The sequence below is a fragment of the Eublepharis macularius genome, chromosome 7, assembly GCF_028583425.1.
Source record: "Eublepharis macularius isolate TG4126 chromosome 7, MPM_Emac_v1.0, whole genome shotgun sequence".
Taxonomy (NCBI): Eukaryota; Metazoa; Chordata; class Lepidosauria; order Squamata; family Eublepharidae; genus Eublepharis; species Eublepharis macularius.
Genome location: NC_072796.1, coordinates 87,519,501 through 87,539,792, shown reverse-complemented (window position 1 = coordinate 87,539,792; position 20,292 = coordinate 87,519,501). Strand labels below are relative to the sequence as shown.

At 42.2% G+C, this 20,292-nt stretch overlaps 1 protein-coding gene across 2 annotated transcripts in view; it reads right to left on the bottom strand.

Annotated features, from left to right (window-relative positions):
* Positions 1-20,292, bottom strand: part of RP1 (RP1 axonemal microtubule associated) — a 302,837-nt gene that overhangs the window by 70,120 nt on the left and 212,425 nt on the right. The window contains exons 33-37 of one of the 2 annotated variants that reach the window (XM_054985404.1): positions 20,067-20,286; positions 13,762-13,916; positions 11,352-11,565; positions 10,042-10,232; positions 4,773-4,983 (exon numbers count right to left, since the gene is read on the bottom strand). In XM_054985404.1, the coding sequence (XP_054841379.1) occupies positions 4,773-4,983; positions 10,042-10,232; positions 11,352-11,565; positions 13,762-13,916; positions 20,067-20,286 (991 nt within the window). Of the gene's footprint in view, positions 1-4,772; positions 4,984-10,041; positions 10,233-11,351; positions 11,566-13,761; positions 13,917-20,066; positions 20,287-20,292 lie in introns of those variants that run through there. The other variant, XM_054985406.1, reaches the window with a different exon arrangement.

The window sequence follows — 20,292 nt, the reverse complement described above, 5'->3', positions numbered from 1 at the left end:
ATTCATGGTAAAGCAATTCAAAACTGAACCAGCTGGGAATATGGGCATGTAAAAGGTCTATTACCAAATGGTAATGTAGTTGAAGATTGCAATTCTAAAAGCACTTCCTAGGGAGAAAGTCATACAGAACTCAATGGGTTGGTTCCAAAACAGATCACATTCCTCTTTCTCTTGCACCCACAACCTCCACAATCCCCTGAAAAGCTATTCCTGAGGGTCAAGGGACTCTAGGCTTGCCAGCCCTGGCACTTATTTCTCACTGCTGCCATTTAAAAAAATGGTTGTTGGACTGATGGTGTGATGCCACTTTCTTCCAAAAGTGATGTCAGTTATCTCTAGGAATCTCCAGAAACTATGAAACTGGTGGTTCCTAGAGAGACATGTCATTGCTTCTGGATTTCTACGAAGAGATGTCCCACCATTGCCAAGGGCACCCCCTCATGCCCCCACTCCCTTGGGTCTATCTAGCTACCCTAGGGACCCTCAAAAGTAGAGAAGGATACAGCATGGGGCCCTCCAGTTTGAAGGTTCCTAAGCACTTCTGTAAACAGAAAAAGCACTTGTTCTGATTTGGTTTCGTTTTCTCGGCCATGTCGGATGCTCCTCTCCGCAGGTCCGGGAGGAAGCGCCCGAGCAGCCTGACCGGGCAGCTGACCTGCAAAGGTTAGCCCCCAAGACTCCCAGTGAGGGTGTCAGGGTCCGGAGTGCGACGGGAAGAACCCCCCCTGAAATCGATGGGGGGGGGTAAATTGCCCATTTGCTCCCATGGAGGCCGGCAGACTTGCGCAGCACTTCATGTGCTGCCGGGCCACGGAGAACGGCAAAAAGCAGATCTAAGGTGAAAACCTGTAAGTAGCAAATCCCTTCTGTTACTACAAGCGTATGCGAAGGATTGGTGGGATTTGAAGCTAAGAAGGCTCGGATTTCTTCCCCCTCACTGAGTTTTGAAACTTGGCTGGCGGATTCCCCCCCCCCCCCAAGATGGCGACGAAAAAGCAGAGCCCCGCTATGGGCAAATCTATCTCGGCTGCTTTGCAGGGGAAAGGAGAGTCTTTGGAAGAGCTAGTAAAGCGGTCTGTCATTGAAGCAATAAAGCCCTTTGTTGACAAGTTAAATGAAACTGATCAAAGGGCTGGCTTAATTGAGAGTGAAGTGAAAACCATTAAGGAAGCAGCAGGGGGTGGGGCGGAAAAGTCTGCTCGGGAAAACGCAGCACTCATGAGGGCAACAAATAAAGACTTAAAGCTGTTGGAGAACCAACTGATCGGGTTGCAAGTGGACCGTGCGCAGACAATATTGCGGCTCCAGAATGTGAAGGAGGAGGAAAATGGGAATTTAAAGGATTTGGTGTCGGAACTTTTGGCGATACCCGCGAAGGCAACTAAAGAAGAGTTAAAAAGCGCCATTTTGGAAGTCTGTTGGGCAAATTCAAAATATGCAACGAAGCGTCAGCTGCCGCGCGAGATTATTATAGACTTTTCATCTAAGAAGATCCGGGACACCATCCTATATAATTCATACAATGCGGACTTGGACTTTCTGGGCAATAAGGTTAAGATATTGAAGGATGTTCCATTTTTAGCTCGGAAAAGAAGATTTAAATATAAAAGGTTTGCAGCTCTTCTGAGGAAACGTGAAATAAAGTACAAATGGTTATTTCCGGAAGGTATTTGGTTTAGCTACAAAGATCAACCTTACAAGATAACATCAGAAGATCAGCTAAGGGACTTTGTGTGTAAACATCAAGATTTCCAGCAAGAAGAAGAGGACTTTAAGCCTGAAGGGGGAGGGGAGGAGGGAACTAGCACAGTGACTGTAGCTTTTCAGAGAGAATTGCGACCGAGACCCAGAGGGGGCAAGAAGACCTAATACTGATTGTAGTTTGTATTTTATAAGATCTACCAATCTAACAGCATTTTACAAAGTTCTAAATGTTAAATAATTGCAGTATGAAAGGAATGCATTACTTGTAGATGTAGTGTTTGTGTTGTTATGTGTTGTTTCTTCCCCTTCTCCCTGTCCCTATTTTTTCCCTTTTGTAGTACTAGTAATTAAAAAAAGAAAAAAAGAAAAGAAAAAGCACTTGTTCTGTATATGGGGAGGAAGGGTTCTCAGCTTCTTGATGAAACTCTCAATTTTCCATCCCAGTTTCAAAGGCCCTCCCAACCATCTGACTCAGATTGAGAGGGGCGAAGGAGGGTACGGGGGTACAGAGAGAGATACATTCCATAAACTCCTTCCATTCATGGATTACAAAACCTGCTTAGGATCACACAGTAATACTGTGTCTGGAAAACGCCTAGGAAATGCAAGTTAAATTAGTCACTTCTTGTTATTCTCATGTGTATAGATAATGGGGAAAGGGGTGCACATGATTTATTTCAAAAGTGTTCTTCTTGCTCTTTTTACAAGCATCTGCTAGTCACAGTGAGGGAAAAATGTCTGCATTCAAATATTGTGACATTTCATGCAATCACTTCTTTAATAAGTCTAAATTATAAAAAAGATTTTATCATTGAAGTATGGGTTTTAAAGGCCAATTTTACACTCAGATTGTAAAATTAAAATGTGATAGACTCTAACAAATGAAAGAGCTATGCCTATCCAAAACCACTAACAATGATGTATACAATGAAAAAACGTTTGGGTTAGCTATAGCTGGATTGCTTTCAATGCTTTTATTTGGAACAGAAGGGATTAGTGATGGTGCGCAACAAGAGGCTGTTCTTAGAAAACTGTACTTTTCAATAAGGTATGACTTTGCTTATTCGGGACTTTTCTCCTCATTTTGCCCCGTCCGTGTCTAATAAATTATACGATTCTTCCAGGAAAGCAGTCAAAGGATGACATGTGCAAGACAAAGCAGTTCATATATTCAATTCCAGAAAGTGATACTATGTATTTCCCCCCCTACATATCTCGGATTTGCCAGCAACACTATGAACTACAACCTTTCACTTTAATGTTTTCAAGGGAAACATAGAGCTGACTAGGTTGTTGGTGATTTTTGTTGTCAGTGTTGTCTAATGAATAATCACAATGGGTGTCTGTTGTTGTTATTACTTTTTCACTATGCTTATTTATTTATTTATTTATTTATTTATTTATTTATTTATTTATTTATTCAAAACAATTCTAGCCTGCCTTATTTTCTCAGGCACAAAGCAGCTACAAATGCAACACCTATGTTGCAAAGATACAAATATACCAGTCCAATTAGCAAAATTAAAACACTGATTAAAAGGCAGAAATTAGAAAAAGGCATGCAAAATTAAAACACATACAACCAAGTCTGCTGAAACAATTTACCTTCCTCCAAATGCTATCTGGAATAAAACTAGCTTATATGGCTTCCTAAATGTAACATCTGCAGCACCCACTCTGGTAGGTCAAGGGAAAGCCCACGATCTATATGTTACTCTATGAGCTGAGGTGAGGGCATAAGAGGGTAGTCTGAAGAATGTAGTTAGCTTATGGTAGTATACTGGAGAGGTTTTCCAATAAGTATGAGGCCCAAAGCTGTGAATGGCTTTAAGTGTAATAACCAGCACTTTAAATTGGACCTGGAAGCAGATGGATATGAAGTATAGTTGTAGCACTACTGGAGTTATGTCTTCTAAGTGGCTGTCCCCAGACAGGAGACTGTTGCCACCTTTTGCACCAACTGAAGTTTCTGAGATGTCTTCAAGTGCAGCCCCACATAAAGCATGCTGCAGATGTCAAATCTGGAGATTGTGGTAGCATAGATCAGGGTAGTTAAGTTAGCAGAATCTAAATGAGTGGACAAGTTTATGAGCCAGATGTAATTGAAAGAAGGAGCCCCAGCAGTGACTTATTTATCCACTGACAAGTCTGGTAATGATCTTTCTAGAAAATAAATACCTTAATAAATAAATATCTGATATGGATAGTTTAATTATGTTTATATTATAATCAGGGCTTTTTTCTGGGAAAAGAGGTGGTTGCCCTCGGAGAAAATGGTCACATGGCTGGTGGCCCTGCCCCCTGATCTCCAGACAGAGGGGAGTTTAGATTGCCGCGCGGAGAGCAATCTAAACTCCCCTCTGTCTGGAGATCAGGGAGAGGGGCCACCAGCCATGTGACCATTTTCAAGAGGTTCTGGAACTCTGTTCCCCCGCATTCCCCCTGAAAAAAAGCCCTGATTATAATTATGTGCTACAATTAATAGGAAGGAAACAGGCATGATCAGCAAATACAGAAAATGTGCCAAATGAGATGTGCAGCCTGATCCAGTTCATGTTTAGACAGAAGTTCCACCTTAATCAATTAGGTTTATTCTTTAGCAAACATACAGTATACTTCCTCTTTTTAATGTATAATATTCATATAAATCCATGGCACCCCAAACATAACTAAGTTTTCACAGAACTAGCAGTACAATCCTAAGAATAATTTCCTGGGAGTAACGTAAATTGAAGAGAACTGAGTAGGATTCTGGGAAAAACCTGTTTAGAATTATTCTCTTAATCTCATGTGTTCTTTAGGGATTACATCCCAATAAGTATGCATAAGATCACAATCTTACACTGAAGTCCTATGAACATTTACTTTAACAAGTCCTATTAAACTAAACAGGATTTACTTCTCAGTAAACATGCATAGCCATTCACAAAGCTGAATATATTTGAATACTGACTTTCTCTTTTCACGATAAAATCATTGTCTGGGAAAGTTGGAGAGAACTTGTAATACCAGATGTGCAGGTACATCCGAAGACATAAATCTTTTCAGTGAAAGCAAATTTTTCTTACCAGGCAAAGGATCCTGGTCTGCAGAGAATGTTGGCAATTCAACACATATCTCTTCATCGGGTTTGAAACAACAATCAAAAGTTAACCACATCTCCTGGTTGCTGTCTGTATGTTTCATATGTAGCACAGCTAAATGCCAGGGCTCTTTCAGTGAAGTTTGTTGAGCAAACACTTGAATCTTGTAAAGGGAGCCAATGTTTCTCAGCTCATCCTATATGAGAAAAAAAGTAGACAAAAAGTTCCTCTCTAGAAAGAGTAATAAAATTCATCTGTCAGCTGCATTTGATTTTTATTATTCTAAGCTACTACAGCATCACATCACCTTTATAACATGGCTTCCCCCCGCCCCCGATACAGATAGGATTAAAAATTAGAATGACATCATCAAAGAGGAAAGTAAAACAGCAAAAATATTCACATGGTTTATTCTGAACACTGCATTGATCAAATTGAAATTTTCTTATAGGATTAGTGACAGAATGCTTAAGAAATTAAAGTTTCATCACAATTTTTTAAAGAAGTATACATACAAAATAAATTAAGGATGTATTGTCGAAGGCTTTCACGGCCGGAGAACGATGGTTGTTGTGGGTTTTCCGGGCTGTATTGCCGTGGTCTTGGCATTGTAGTTCCTGACGTTTCGCCAGCAGCTGTGGCTGGCATCTTCAGAGGTGTAGCACCAAAAGATAGAGATCTCTCAGTGTCACAGTGTGGAAAAGATGTGGCAGGTCATTTATATCTACTCAGGAGGGGTGGGACTGAGCTGAGTCATCCTGTAAGAGTTTCCCAGGGATGAGTTTCTTACAGGATGACTCAGCTCAGTCCCACCCCTCCTGAGTAGATATAAATGACCTGCCACATCTTTTCCACACTGTGACACTGAGAGATCTCTATCTTTTGGTGCTACACCTCTGAAGATGCCAGCCACAGCTGCTGGCGAAACGTCAGGAACTACAATGCCAAGACCACGGCAATACAGCCCGGAAAACCCACAACAACCATAAATTAAGGATGTACCTAAAAATGTAAAATGTGGGTAGAACAACAAATTTGAATATCACATAGATCATCAAGAAATTAGGATGCCCCCTTGGATTGCTGTGTTTCCCCTCAGCCTCTGGCCGACAAAGTCCTGTTCCCCTTGTCTTTTAATATCTACATGAAGCTGCTATGAGAGATTTGGGCTGAGTTCTTACCACCAAATCTGAAGATTTGGCCTGAGTTCTTACCATCAATATGCAGGTGACACTCAGCTCTATTTCATGCTTCCAGCAGATCCCAGAAAGGCTATGGAAAACATAACAGGTGCCTGGAGGCAGTTTTAGAATGGATGAGGATTAGAGATGGGCACGAAACGAATCACGGAACAAAATTCCGTATGGAATGGCTGGTTTTTCCAGCTGTTCTGTGGCCGGGTTCGGAGTTTCACAGACCCTGCGCCAGTTTCAGCCCATCAGCTGAACCCAGCACGGGGTCTGTGAAACTGACAGCCCCTGCGCAGGAGAAAGGGGCTGTCAGTTTCACAGACACTGCACTGGGTTCAGCCAATGGGCTGAAACCAGCGCGGGGTCTGTGAAACTGACAACTTCTTTCCCCTGCTGCCCGGGCTCTCAGTTTGTCCATTTCACAGACCCCGTGCTGGAACAGAGCAGGGTCTGTGAAACGGACTGCCCGGGCAGCAGGAGAAAGAGGCTGTCATTTCACAGACCCCGCACCAGAACCGGCGTGGGGTCTGTGAAATGACAGCCTCTTTTCCTGCTGCCTGGGCTGTCAGTGTTACAGACCCCACGCTGGAACTGGTGCAGGGTCTGTGACACTGGCAGCCTGGGCAGCAGGAAAAGAGGTTGTCAGTTTCAGAGCTCCTACGCCGGTTCCAGTGCGGGGTCTGTGAAATGACACCTTCTTTCTTCTGCTGCCAGCTACAGGAGAAAGAAGCTGTCATTTCACAAACCCTGCGCTGAAACCGCGCTGAAGCTGTCATTTCACAGACCCTGCGCTGAAACCTGTGAAACTGACAGCCCATTTCTCCTGCTGCCCGGGCTGTCCATTTTACAGACTCACAGCACATGGTCTGTGAAATGGACAGCCCATTTCTCCTGTTGCCTGGGCTGTCCGTTTTACAGACCGACAGTGGGCAGCCCGGGCAACAGGAGAAACGGGCTGTCCGTTTCACAGACTCTGTGCTGGAACCGGTGCGGGGTGTGTGAAATGACAGCTCCTTTCTCCTGCTGCCAGAGCAACAGGAAAAGAAGCCGTCATTCACAGCCCCTGCACTGGAACCAGAGCAGGGTCTGAGAAATGACAGTTTCTTTCTCCTGCTGCCTGGGCTGTCAGTTTTACAGATCCCGAGCTGGAACCAGTGCGGGGTCTGTGACATTGACAGCCTGGGCAGCAGGAAAAGGGGCTGTCACTTTCACAGCCCCTGCACCGGTTTCAGTGCAGGGGCTATGAAACAGACAGCCCGGGAAGCAGGAAAAGAGGCTGTCAGTTTCACAGACCCCGCGCTGGGTCCAGCCCATCTGATTCAAATGCTCCATCTCAGCTTCAGCAGCCAGTGCAGGGCTGTTGAAATGCCACAGAACAATGAACCAGGGCCGGATCCAGGGGGGGCAAGGGGGTAGCCTGCCCCCGGTGCTGCTAAAGAGGGGGCACCGGGCGCGGCTGCCAGCTGCCCGGGAGGCTGAGCGCAGGGTTGGGAAACCCTCGCCAGCCCCGCCGATGGGGTGGCTGGCTGGCTTGCCGCACGCGCAGCCAGCCGCGCGGCAAGCCAGCTGCCCCAGCGCATGCCCTCGCCGCTGCCAGCTCCGCGGCTCACCGTGGGCTGGAGCGGCTGGCTTGCCGCATGGGCGGCACAGGGCACTGGGGCGCGCTAACTTTGCGGAGGGCCTCCTAGCCCTGCGCTCAGCTGGCCATGCGACAAGCCGGCCACCCCAGCGCATAGTGAGCCGCGGAGCCGTTGGCAGCGAGAGCGTGTGCTGGGGCAGCTGGCTTGCCACGGGGGTTGCTGAGCGCAGGGCTGGGAGCCGCGTGCGCGGCAAGGCAGCCAGCCGCCCCACCACCTGCCCGCGCTGCCGCCAGCTCCACGACTCACCGGGCGCTGAAGCGGCTGGCTTGCTGCGCATGGCTCCCGCCCACGTGATGACGTCACAAGTGACGTCACCACGCAGTGCCGGGAGCGCGCGTGCCTAGATCCGGTGCTGCAATGAACCACAAACTGGGAAAAGGTTGGAAGTTCATGGTTCAAGATTCCATGGAATGCTACGTACCACAAATCACATGGTTCATTTTTTTCATTCTGTGCCCATCTCTAATGAGGATTAACAAATTGAAACTTAACTCTGGAAAAATATGGAAGTGTTATTTATGGTGCGAAGCTCTGACCCTGGAACAGAGATCCTTCCTGTTCTGGATGGGGTTGTACTCCACTAAAAGAACAGATTTGTAACTTGGAGGTACGGCTGGCCTGGGCCTTCTGTTGCAGAAACAGGCACTTTTCACCTCACAACTCTTCACTCTGCTTGCCATTCTCCCAACATCTTCAGTGACAGGTGTTGCATTTTTTCAGTATGGGCCAAAAAGGTTAGCTATGTCTGCTATAAACTAAAAAGCCATGGTATTTTCTGGGGAAACTATACAACATGTTTATTTTAACCAAAGGTAAAATGAAAGAGTTTGAACTTTTGGCTGATAAATCTGCACCATCCAGAACTTCTTAAAGTTCTCTTACCTCACTACCTTCTAAAAGTTCTCTTATCTCATTAGCTGTAGTGGCAGAACCAAGAATTCAAGAGCTGTATTAATTCTTTTGTATATATTTATGTAAATATTTATAACCTCCTTCTTAAAAGCACCAATTGGATGATAAAATATAAACCAAACCATTTTAAAACAGAATTCAGTCCCAATAGTCCTATAACACCCGTACCACCAAGTCAGTCCTTACATATCAAGCAACAACAGCATTAGCCACATTAAACAAACAAAAACCTAAATCCTTAAACATCTTCTAAAATTAGGAATCCTCCTCCTCAATAAATACCGACATCTCACCAAGAGTAATTAATTGAAAACAAAACTGATCCATTTCTAAAGGTACTCTAAAATAGAGGTGACTTACTGCAATAGAGCAAATTGGACTATGGAATGGAATGATCGTGCTCAGTTCAAGGTATTAGCTATCCCATACAAGAGTTTTCATAGCCTTGGTCTGGCACACCTGTGGGACTGCCTCTCATCCTATGTTCCTCCATGGCAGCTTTGCTCATCTGAACAGGGTCTCCTGCACACGAGCAAAATCAAAAGCTCCCTGTACACATGCATTCTCTGTAGTGGCCCTTGCCCTGTGGAACGACATGCCTGAGGAGGTCAGGAGAGCTCCCACTCTCCTGGCTTTCCACAAACGATGTAAAACTGAATTATTCAAAATGTTTTTTTACTCAGACAGGAGGACTGTATTGTAGGGAGAGGGTCTCAAAGATATGCTTCACTAACAAGTTAGGGACCAGAGACTTCACCAGTATGTTGCTTTGTGTCCTCTCTGTTGCTTTAAGTATGTGATCCTATGTACTACCTGTGCTTTAAGTTTGATCGTACTGTGTTGTCTAATGTCAGTCCTAGAATTGCTTATGCACTGTTTCAGTATTTCTTCTACTCTATATTGGATTTTTGCTAATGTTATATCTTTGTAGACTTGCATTTATTTACCCTATGGTACTGTTTATAGAAATGTCCTTGATATTGACCGTACTAATCTCATACTATGTAATCCACCATGAATGAATGAGCGGACTGTATGAATAGAAACTGAGTTACTGTTATCTGACCCAGCAAGTTTTGACTCCTGAAAGCTTGTCCCCTGAAAATCTTGTTGGTCTTTAAAATGTTACTGGACTCAAATCTTGCTCATCTACAGATCTACCCACCTGAAACTAGCTGAATTAAGTAGACTAGAAGAAACATTGGAAGTTTGACAAGCCAATATACCAGTGAATGGGAAGAACTTGGCTTCTACACACATCACAGCACATGCCAAATTGTTCAGGTCATTGGTGATCTTAAAAAGTCTCCAAAAGAGATGCTACAAGATTATGGAATGATATCTGACCCTTGAGTGGTTTCCAAAGAGTTATAGAATGGAAAATATATACAGAATGAAACACACACATGATTATTTTCACCTATTCTAAGCAACCTATTATTTTTTATTTTTTATTTTTATATTATTTTATATATTTATATTTTATTTTTATATAAACAAACAGTGAATTACTTTGAGTTGTGTTGCCTTTCCTGAAATCTGATGAACCAACTTTTTGCAATCCAGGTCTCCATAAAAACTGAAAGTAAGCTGCACAGGATCAGTTTCAGTGCTCACATCAGACCCAATGATGTCCATTATCCACACCCCTGAAGACTCCATGTTCATTTGAGGATGTTTTGAGCAAGATGACAATCTCTTACCTGTGATGGGATTAAAGACAAAACACCAAAAAGCATTTTTAAATCTTTTAATCAGATAGTGTGGGTAAAACTTCCCAAAGGTGTGGTAATGCACTTTTAAGTTCCATTGATTTCAATGAAAGAGATGCTTAACCTTCTCCTGTGGGAATCAGTGGGTCTCAAAAAGTACTTAACTTTGGTTGGAATGTGCCCAGTACTATGTAGGTTTTGCTATATCCATAGCAACAGTTTGCTAATAATATCACATCAATATAGTTACTGCAATGTTTCTTTCAAAATTTTAAACCATAAAGCTTTCCCCCAGGTTTTAAATTTCATATTCAGAGCTGTTTTTATTGATGCCAATTGAGTTTGGTGCCCTTTCTGAAGTCAATTATTAAGAATAGATAGTATCCTTCAGAGTCCTGATTAATTGTTCACAAAGAGGCAATCAAGACCCCCCCCCCAAATTCTACTATATCATCTGCAAACACTGTTTAGAGAGAGAGAGATAATGATAAGTGGCTAAAACAAATGGCTTCAATGAAATACACTGGCAATCAGGCCATAAATAGGGGTGTGCTGTATGATACTGACAAGTCAACATACCATACAGCAAAACCTGTACAAGAGACATTAGCCAGATCCTTGAATAGTAGTGTCAAAATCCCTCTTAATTATTCTGTTACATTTGCATCATTAATTCTGCAAAAGAGGCAAAAATTCAACAGGTGAAGTTTTCTTTCTTTTTCATAACTGTGTAGTTATGGGTTAAGAGTAGGGATACCATTCTCTCCCTTGGGGCAGGGGACTCCAAGTGATGGTTGGGGGAAATTAAAAAACTCAGCATCATTGTATGTGCTGTTACATCACTTCTGGGGAAACCTGAAAGTGACACCAGGTAAGCTCTAGGAATCACTAGAAACTCTATGACTTTACCATAATGTTTTCAGTGATTCTAGAGCTATGTGCTGTTATATATGGGTTTTCCCAGAAGATACATCATCACACCTGTGATTCCATGCCCCCATGCCCCTGCCCCCAACCCTAAGGGTTCACTTGGTGAAGCACCAGAGCTCTGTCAAGAAAATGTGGCAACCCATTAGTAGATAGCTATGATTTTCTCAGAATAGAACTCACCAATAGTTTTAATGTCACAAACTGTGCCACAGATTCCTATATGAGTATCCAGCCAGCTCCAGCATGGGAAGAGCCATTCTTTATCTGAGTTCTCTGACTTCCTCACTGTTACCATTTTCAGGTATATTCCAGCTCCATACCCTTCTCCATCATGTCCTACAACTATTTTTTTCAAATGGCTCAAGGAGACAGCCTCCACCAGAAAGGAATCCACCTGAAGAAAAACCAATATGTCTACTTTTCAACTTGGCCAAATTTGTGAATACTTAAATCCTGAGACTGAAGCCATGAACAAACAAACATGAAATGGCCCCAGGAGTGCAGAAAAATCTGAAACCAAAAAAGAAATACATTGGGGGATTTAAAAATTCCACAATAATAGGAACAGCACCGGTATCTTTAAGAAATGAATGCCTTCAGTGGCCATTGCTAGGCAACCACAACAGTAGTGCCAGCCTTCCGCCCTTGGTTTCTGTCAGTAAAAGGCAATGAGAGGGGCAGAGCCATTTCCAGGGCTTGTTTTGTCCTTTGTGAGAGGACTCATCATGGCCAGGCCAACTAGCAACCACCCACATGACTTGCATTACTCACTCAGGCCTGACTTCTTGCTATGTTCAACAGCAGCCACCCCATGAAAGCAAAGTGGTATAGTGGTTAGTTACAGACTAGGATTTGGCAGACCCCAGTTTGAATCCCTACACTGCTGTAGAACCTTGCTGGGCTACCTCAACCCCGTCACTCATTTTCAACCTCGCCTTACAGGGTTCTTATGAGGTTAAAAAGGAGGCGATGAGAATGATGTAAACTGCTTTGGGGCCCCATTGTGAAGAAAGAAGGGGTATAGATGAAGTAAATAAATAATAAATATAGTCAAAGATGTGGAAACAGATGAAAGTAGATTGGTTAGTTGATGGATGGGAAGGAAAGAAAGAAGCAGGGAAAGGTGAAGATGTGGAGGCTAACAGGAGGAGGAAAAGAGCAGGACTCCCCCCCCCCACAAGTCCCATCTTGGGGGCTGGCACTGCACAGCTGGACCATAGTTTTCCTGGGTACAGACTGCTGGGAGATTAAAGGAGCAAAAGCTGAAGACAGGGGAGCAGATTGGTAGGAGAGAAGGAAGCAAGAAAATGGCTACGAAGTCCTTCAGGAAAGGGAAAGATGGAATAGTAGGGTAGGAAAATTAATGAGATATCCTCCATGTGTCCATGTATTTACTATTTTTAACACCAACTAATTAGGAGGACCAAGCAATTATTAAAACAATTCTGCATCACATGTCCAAGAAAAATGTGCTATAACTCCAAAATAGTTTGATGATACCCTAATATTGGAGAAACATTTTAGGAAATCTTCAGATTACACAGAATTCTTGCTTTATCCCAAGAAACAGGTTGTATACAGATCAGAAGTTTGTCAAACCAGAACTACAAATATGTAAAAATAATAATCTGAAACATTTTGAACCCTACTTTTTTTTAATAATCAAGATGGCAGCCAGTCTCATGTAAAAGGAGAAATAACTGCATTTACTTGTTTTGAGGGGAAATTGAATCATGTTCAACTTGAATTTTATGTTAGAACATCAATCCTGTAGTCACAATGAACTGGACCCTAAAGAGCATGAATGAAGTTCCAGTTCAGCAACAGGACTCACCTGCCTCCCTCTTCCTTTCTCCTCCTACAGCCCTGCCATTTCAAGAAAAATTCTTTGCTGGCTGAGAAACATCCATGCTGCACAAAGCTTGTGCTGGAATCATGGTAGTAGTGGTTACTGTTTTATTAGACTGTGGTTGGTACTGGAATGATAATCACCACTTAGCCATGAAGGTTACTGGGTGACCTCAGGTCAATCATACTCTCTTATGCTAACCTAACTCTCAAAGGTTTTTGTGAATATAAAAGTGGAAGAAGGAAGAACTATGTATGACTGATTTCCTTAAAGATGGACAGAATAAAGATGTGATAGATATTCCATCCAATTTGCAAAAAGAGAAAAAAAATACGTCTCTCTCTCTCTCCTCAATCCTTCACTAATGTCAGATAAAACTGACTCCTGGCATTCATTACACAGGCATATGATGTCCATTACTACCACAAAATCTTGGCAAATATTTACTAGGTTAAATCCTGCCAGCTTTCTGTTGGCAGTAGAAGATCTTCTATTCTTTCTCTCCTGCAGCTGCTTTTGGTCCCTAAAATGGCTACGCCAGGAACTGGTTGGGACCTGTGTGGGCAAAAAGCAATGTAGTATAGGGGGCTGCAATTCACAGGAGTGAATTAGGCAAGGTTCTTAAGACTAAAATGAAAGAACGTTGTTACTGTTTAATGAACCACTGGACTTTTATTTCATTTTTTTCTTCCTTTTTTATACATTTCACTGTATTCAAAATATTTTCCCCTTGAATTTTACCTTGTTTCTTTGATATTTTTCTCCTGCCACAAGAGAGTTTTGCAGTTTCCTAACACCTGTATCTCCCCTTTCTCCATAAAGTGTTATATAGAGGTTTGCAAAGGTTTCTGACCCCCAGCAGTCTCCAGTGTGTATAGAGATGATATATTTATGCACTGTAAAGGGAGAGGAAAGATTTGTTAATACTGTCGAGAAGTCTAACCTATAAAATTATAGATCTGGAAAGGAAAAAAAATCTATTTCAACACTTTGTCGCAAGGTAGAATCATTTGTTTCTCAACAAAATAAAATATCCAAATAGAATAGTTTTCAATTACGTAATCCCCCCTTCAGTTAGTGATCTCATATTAACCAGCATAGTACCAAAACAGAAATTTCCAAACAGAGAAGCGGGCTTGATTTCTGCATACATCCCAGGTTTGCTGGAAAATAGTTGAGGGTTTGAGTTAGAGAGAGAAAACTCATGTGTTTTCCTCAGTTCCAATTCTTCCCCATGATCCCTTGAGCTCTTACAAGGTTTCTCAACTTAGCAATAAAATGGCTCCTTTGGGGTTGTTAATTGGGATGCTTGAACACCTGTTCACAGCTGATCCAGGACGGAGTCTGCTTCTGACCCCCTCCCCCATTGCTGGCCTTGGGCAAAGTTAGAGAGCTGAATCTCTAACTTTGCTATATTTCAACCTTCCCCTAAATAGAATTTTTTTAGTGGGATTGTGGATCAAATCCTACTCTCAGCTCAGCTAGGACTGGGTTTCTAAATCCACCTCCTCAAAAAAAGCATTGCACTTGAGCAAGGCTTAGACACAGCAAAGTCAGAGATCTGAAACCTCTTATTTCTGTCTCAGCTATGTTCAAGCCTTTCTGACTTTCCCAGGAAGGAGACTGGAACCAATTCTTGGAGCCTTAACTAACCCTTGCAAACGGCATGAGTTCACCACAGGGACTTGCAGCTATGCTGCAGTTGTTAGTGCATGGCAGCAACTCATTAGTGAAAGTGCAGCAGGGTCCAATTCAGATAGGAATTGCTGTATGGGAGAAGAATGAGTTTCTGCCTTCTCCCCTGTACTGATTTTGGCAGCTGAAAGAGTCTGGGGACTGTTGGAAGGCATGCCATTTGCTCTGTGGGGAGCCAGCACATGCCAGCATTCAGTGCACGTGCTAGCTCCCCTCTGCAGCCCCTAGCCTGTCAGCTGCCAAACACAGCAGAGGGAAGCCTCTTCCACACAGTGGTCTCAGTATGAAACAGCCCCTGCTGCACTATTACTTCATGAGTTTCCACCAGGAACTAGCTGCCACAATCTAACTGCAAGTCCCTGTGGCAAACTTGTGCAGTTTGTAACATCTAGTAGGCTCACAGATGATCCCTGATCAGCGCAGCTTCTTAACAATCCTTTTGGCAGCTGTTCACATTGTTCTGTCTGAGTAGAACAAATGTGTGTTCAGCTCACACAATCTAGAAATGAATGTCAATTACACTATGTTTGGTTGCCAAACAGGTTCTCTGTGAAATTCATAGCATCTTTTACTGGGATCAGAGGTATTTTTTTCCAGTCCAAATTGTTCCTGGATTGTCCCTCAGTCCTCCTGGATTGTCCTTCAATCCTCCTGGACTGAGGGACAAACTCCCTCATCCTTAAAATTATGGGAGGAAGCTGAACTGGGACTGATGGGTCTATACACTCAGGCATATAGTCCATCTCTTTTTCTCTTACACTGTCCAATACAGGTGGAGACTTGTGGTGTACATACAAAAAAAATCACTTCTAGTTAGTTTCCCATTAATTTTTCACTCTCTATGCATTTTCACCTTTTCTTCTTCCTTCTTTCACTTACTGTTGAGGTTGGGCTAGTGCTGATGCTGAAGTCTTGGTGGTAGATGCTGCTGTCTCAGCCAAGTAGGTGACTGGCAAGCATCAAGATCTCCCTCTGCAATCTGGTGCCTTAGAATCTCTTTCTGATGTGTCCAAGATACCATGATTTGGTACACCTTGGAAAATATATCTCCACAGTGCCTAAAAATGATAATGGCCAAGATGGGAGCCACAAGTGGCCCCTGCACCAACAAGGACTAGTCTCATATGTGCATTGTGGGTAAGGGAAGAACCTCCCCATTATTTCCTTAACTTCTTCCTCTGATCTCTGTGTACTCTAAACCAGACATCAATGTGCTAGAGTAAGGAAGTGATGCTAGTCTTAAATGATATTAATGAATTACATATTTTTAAAAAACTTTCTTGGGTTTTTAACAATTTGCGAAGAATGGTTTTGATCGTTTCTTTTATGGTTTAATTCTTTTCTTATTTGTATTTTATGGTTTTATTGTTTCTTGTATTAAACCTTTAAGTATTATAAAAATATATTTTTAAAAAACTAAATAGTTTTAAAAATTGTATCTATGAAAATGGCTTTATTATTTGATTTAATTAGTTAAAATCTGAAAGCACATAGGGAGTTCAGCACAATCCTAGGCATGCGTACTCAGAAATTAGTCTCATTTAGTCCAATGGGATTTACTGCCTTGTAAATATGTTTTGGATTGCAGCCTTAATCTCATCTCCAAGGATTATACTGAGGGATTTAGGGTTGTATGCTTCTCCCTTGAACCTGAGTGCTATCGTCTTCTTCTGAGTAGAATTTTCTTTATTTAAACTATAAACAATATAAAAATTATAAACAATAAATTTCTAAAATGTATAAACTTTTGTTGAGGTTTGAGATGGAAGAAGAGCAAGTAAAAGAATGTATGATTAAATGGGCAAAAAATGTGGACATGACATATGAATGGAGCAATGGGACTGAAATTTACATTAAGCTCTAGTATAAAAAAAAATTTACAAGATGATGTATCGTTGGTATATGACTCCTGAAAAATTGGCTAGAATGCATAAGGGTGCTTCAAATGTATGTTGAAAATGTGCTAAACAAGAAGGAACATTTTTTTCATATGTGGTGGACATGTAAGAAATCAAAGAATTTCTGGTTGCAGACACAATCATCGATTCAGAAGATTTTGAAGATTAAAATCCAGTTGAAACCAGAGACTTCTTTTGTTGGGAATAATGGACAGTCAGTTGGAAAAAAGCTTTGGAACTTTGTGTTATATTTGATTACGGCAGCGAGAGTACTTTATGCACAAAAGTGGAAAACTCCAACATTGCCTACAGTGGAGGAATGGTGGACAAAGGTTTTGGAGTTTGGAGTCTGGAGTTTACTTCTTGACTGAATGGAAACCGTTTATAGACTTTTTACATGAAATGGATAACAAGGATTTGATGACATCTGGATTTATGGATTAAGAAACATGAACAATAGAAAAAAGAGGGCTCTTATGTTTAACTTAGAATAAGTGAGACTCTAGAAATGATACAGAGATAATGGGAACTTAACCTGTAGTATAGTTTTAGGGTTTTTTAAAAACTTGTTTCTGTATTGTTTGTGTGTCTTCTTTTCATAATGCTGTGTTTTTTATCTTTTAGTGCTATCTGCTTCTTGAGAGGGTTGGGGGTAGGGAGCCATTGGCACCTCTGTGATTCCTCATATATCTCCAACTTCATTGTACAGTGCGAATGAGGATCTACATAAGAATTGATCCCAAAATAAGTCCTGAGCTCCTTGGAAGCATGGTTTTCCTAGATTATTTTTTACATGTCTATGATCTTATCCCTTTCGACCATTTCTGTACTGGTTTATTTACGTACATGTATGCAGCCAAAACACATTGATAAAGGCATTTGCAATACTGGCATTTCTTTTTGTTCTCTGATATTCTATTATTTTGTAGGTACACCTGCTCCTCTTTTTTTGGGTTGTGCTTTGAACCTGGCAAATGTCTCAATATGGTGTCTGCAGTGAAGGAAAGAGTATTTTTCTTTATAGATATTCAAAGGCTTCACAAAAATTCACTCCCAGTATTTGGCAATGCATGCAACATAATTAGAAATCACCACCTGCTGCCCATTTTTTGTCTGTGTGCTATACAGAATTTCTTTCTTTTGAGTAGGTGACAATGTTATAGATATAGATATCCCCATCCTATGGCTGTACTACATTAAGGTCATGCTAGCAGTATGCTGGCAGAATATTATTGCACTGATATACTCTTTCAGTAGCAAGTTAGAAAGTCCACCTCCATCGCTACACACACACAGCCACAGGAGAAACAAGAGATAACTTAGCAGCATTAACTGCCACTCCTGCAGAATCCCTGGCAACAGTCATTCACACCTGCCAATGCCCACAATACACCAGCTTGTGCACAGTGTTGGTCAATGGTGCCATGTCACTACCCATTCCTGTCACTCAAACAGTGCACTACCAGGAGGAGCTACAACACCTTCCCCAGTGTACACCTCCAGCCCAAGACAACCCATGTACCACTGCAGTCCTTTTGCCATGGAAAGTGTCAAGGCCACAAAGGGAAGGAAGGAATGCTATTTGTATCACAACCACCAGCCAGCTCCCCAACCTTGTGTTTAGATGGAGCTGCTTAGATGGAGCACAAAAGGGTGAGAGTGCTTCCAAGAGAGGAGCCTGAGCTACCACTAATGCCACACAGATGTTGTCTATAACACTTAATACAATACATCTGCATTGGTGTCTGCATGCGAGGAACCTGCTAGAGAGGAACCACATAACCAGGAAATGAGGGTTAGTTGACAGAGAAAGAAGCAAATGCAGCTACTTCAGCTCAGTAGGAAACAGCAAGGCAACAAAACTTTGAAAATGTTTACTCAAAGTACTTCTGGAACAAGAAGTTAACCTTTTTTCAATCCTGTTGAAACTTGTAGGATTAACATAGAGGCACTAGCACTAACACTGAAATCTCCCAGTACAGGGTATGACTATACAGCCACAAGGCTGACTCACAATGGAGCCATTGAAATCTTATAGGGGTCACACCATGACATGCCCCATCTATCTGCAAGAAATTAATATAGCTCCTGCTGGGCACAGTGGGAAAATTTACAACAGTTCTCAAATAGTTAGCTATGATCTCACAGGAGAAAGGGCCGAGAGATCTTGCAAACACACACAAACTCCTGAAAAAAATACTCAGGGTAAGGACCAATAATCTCATTCAGGAAACTCATTCATGCCTATGGATGTCATACAAGTTGCTGAGCACTTTGTTGTCCTATCCAGCCATACTTCCCTATGTTCCACTAATTGACTACTAGCTATTCACTGCTTGTTGTTTATTCAACAGACCTCCAATGAAGACCAGTGTTGCAAATCCCCTCTGTTAGTCTCTTGCCATGAAAACCCCACCAGAGGTTGCCATACGTTAACTATGATTTGAGGGCAGGATTTCATTTAATGCTCTATTCAGACTTTGAAGGGAATATGGAAATGAACAAACCACTGCCCACTCCCACTGACGGTGTCCCATTGTAGCAGCCCAGTTTAAATCAAGCTTAAAACAAGGTCAGCTGCATAAATAACATGTGCAGTGGTTGTTCTTCACTCAGCCTTGACATTTATACTGTCAATCTAATGCTCCCCATGAGGGGGTTATAGGAGAAAGTGAGGTGTCCCCCACAAGTCTTGCAGGCTCTTATGAAACACAAATGGATCCGGTATACCAGCCAGCACAGCACAATTAGTTCAGAGTTTTCCAAGAGAGAGAGATTGCTGAGGGAGGGGAGGGGGCTGGGCGTGAAATCTGAAGATGGAGGCAGATAAATAGGTTGGCTGATGGATGGAAGGAGAGAAGGAAGCAGGAAAAGGGGAGAGGCAATAGGGGATTTCAGGGAAGGGAAAGAAGAATAGTGGGGGAGGGGAAAACGAGATTCCCCACTCACTGCTAGTCACTTTATAATAGGACTTAATATAATTTTACAGTCCATAGAATTTACATGGATTTGGTGTTCACAGGACTCATTGATGCAGCTTAAAAATTAGGTAAACTCAGTGAACTGAACTGTAAAATGTTTTAGAAGCATCCTGAGAAATAAAGCTATGTTTTTTCATTACACAGGGAAATCATTCCTGATAATCACTTCAGCAACTCAGGCTTAGATAAGCAGAAGAATCCCATGCTAAATCTACCGAAAATGACTTCCAGTACTCCAAATTATGTGTTTTACCTTTTACTGGTACACATACCATTATGCATGGAATACAGTGACCGTTAGACAGTTTTTCATTTAATTAAGAGGCATTTTCAGTCTTTTTGAAGCATTGCTTCAGAGCTACTGTGGCTTATCAAGCACTGAGGGATTTTAACAAATAGTTGGTTTGCTGTACTGATTGATTCCTTTTCAAAAGCAAGTTCACATTGTTCCTGCCTTCTCTGCTATATTTACCTGGTAAAGGTTTCTGGTTCTCATTTATTGCAGGGAATTCTTTCACCAAGTCTTGGTGTTTTGGGCCAAGAGAAAACCAGCAGCTGCAGTCAAAGTTCACCTCCTGATTAGTGTGCAGCTCTTCCATCTGAAAAGACTTCAAATGCCAACCCTTAAAGTCTGGCAAATCATCACAAGTGACCCGAATCTTGTACACCTCACCAACATCTCCAGGTTCAAACTGCAA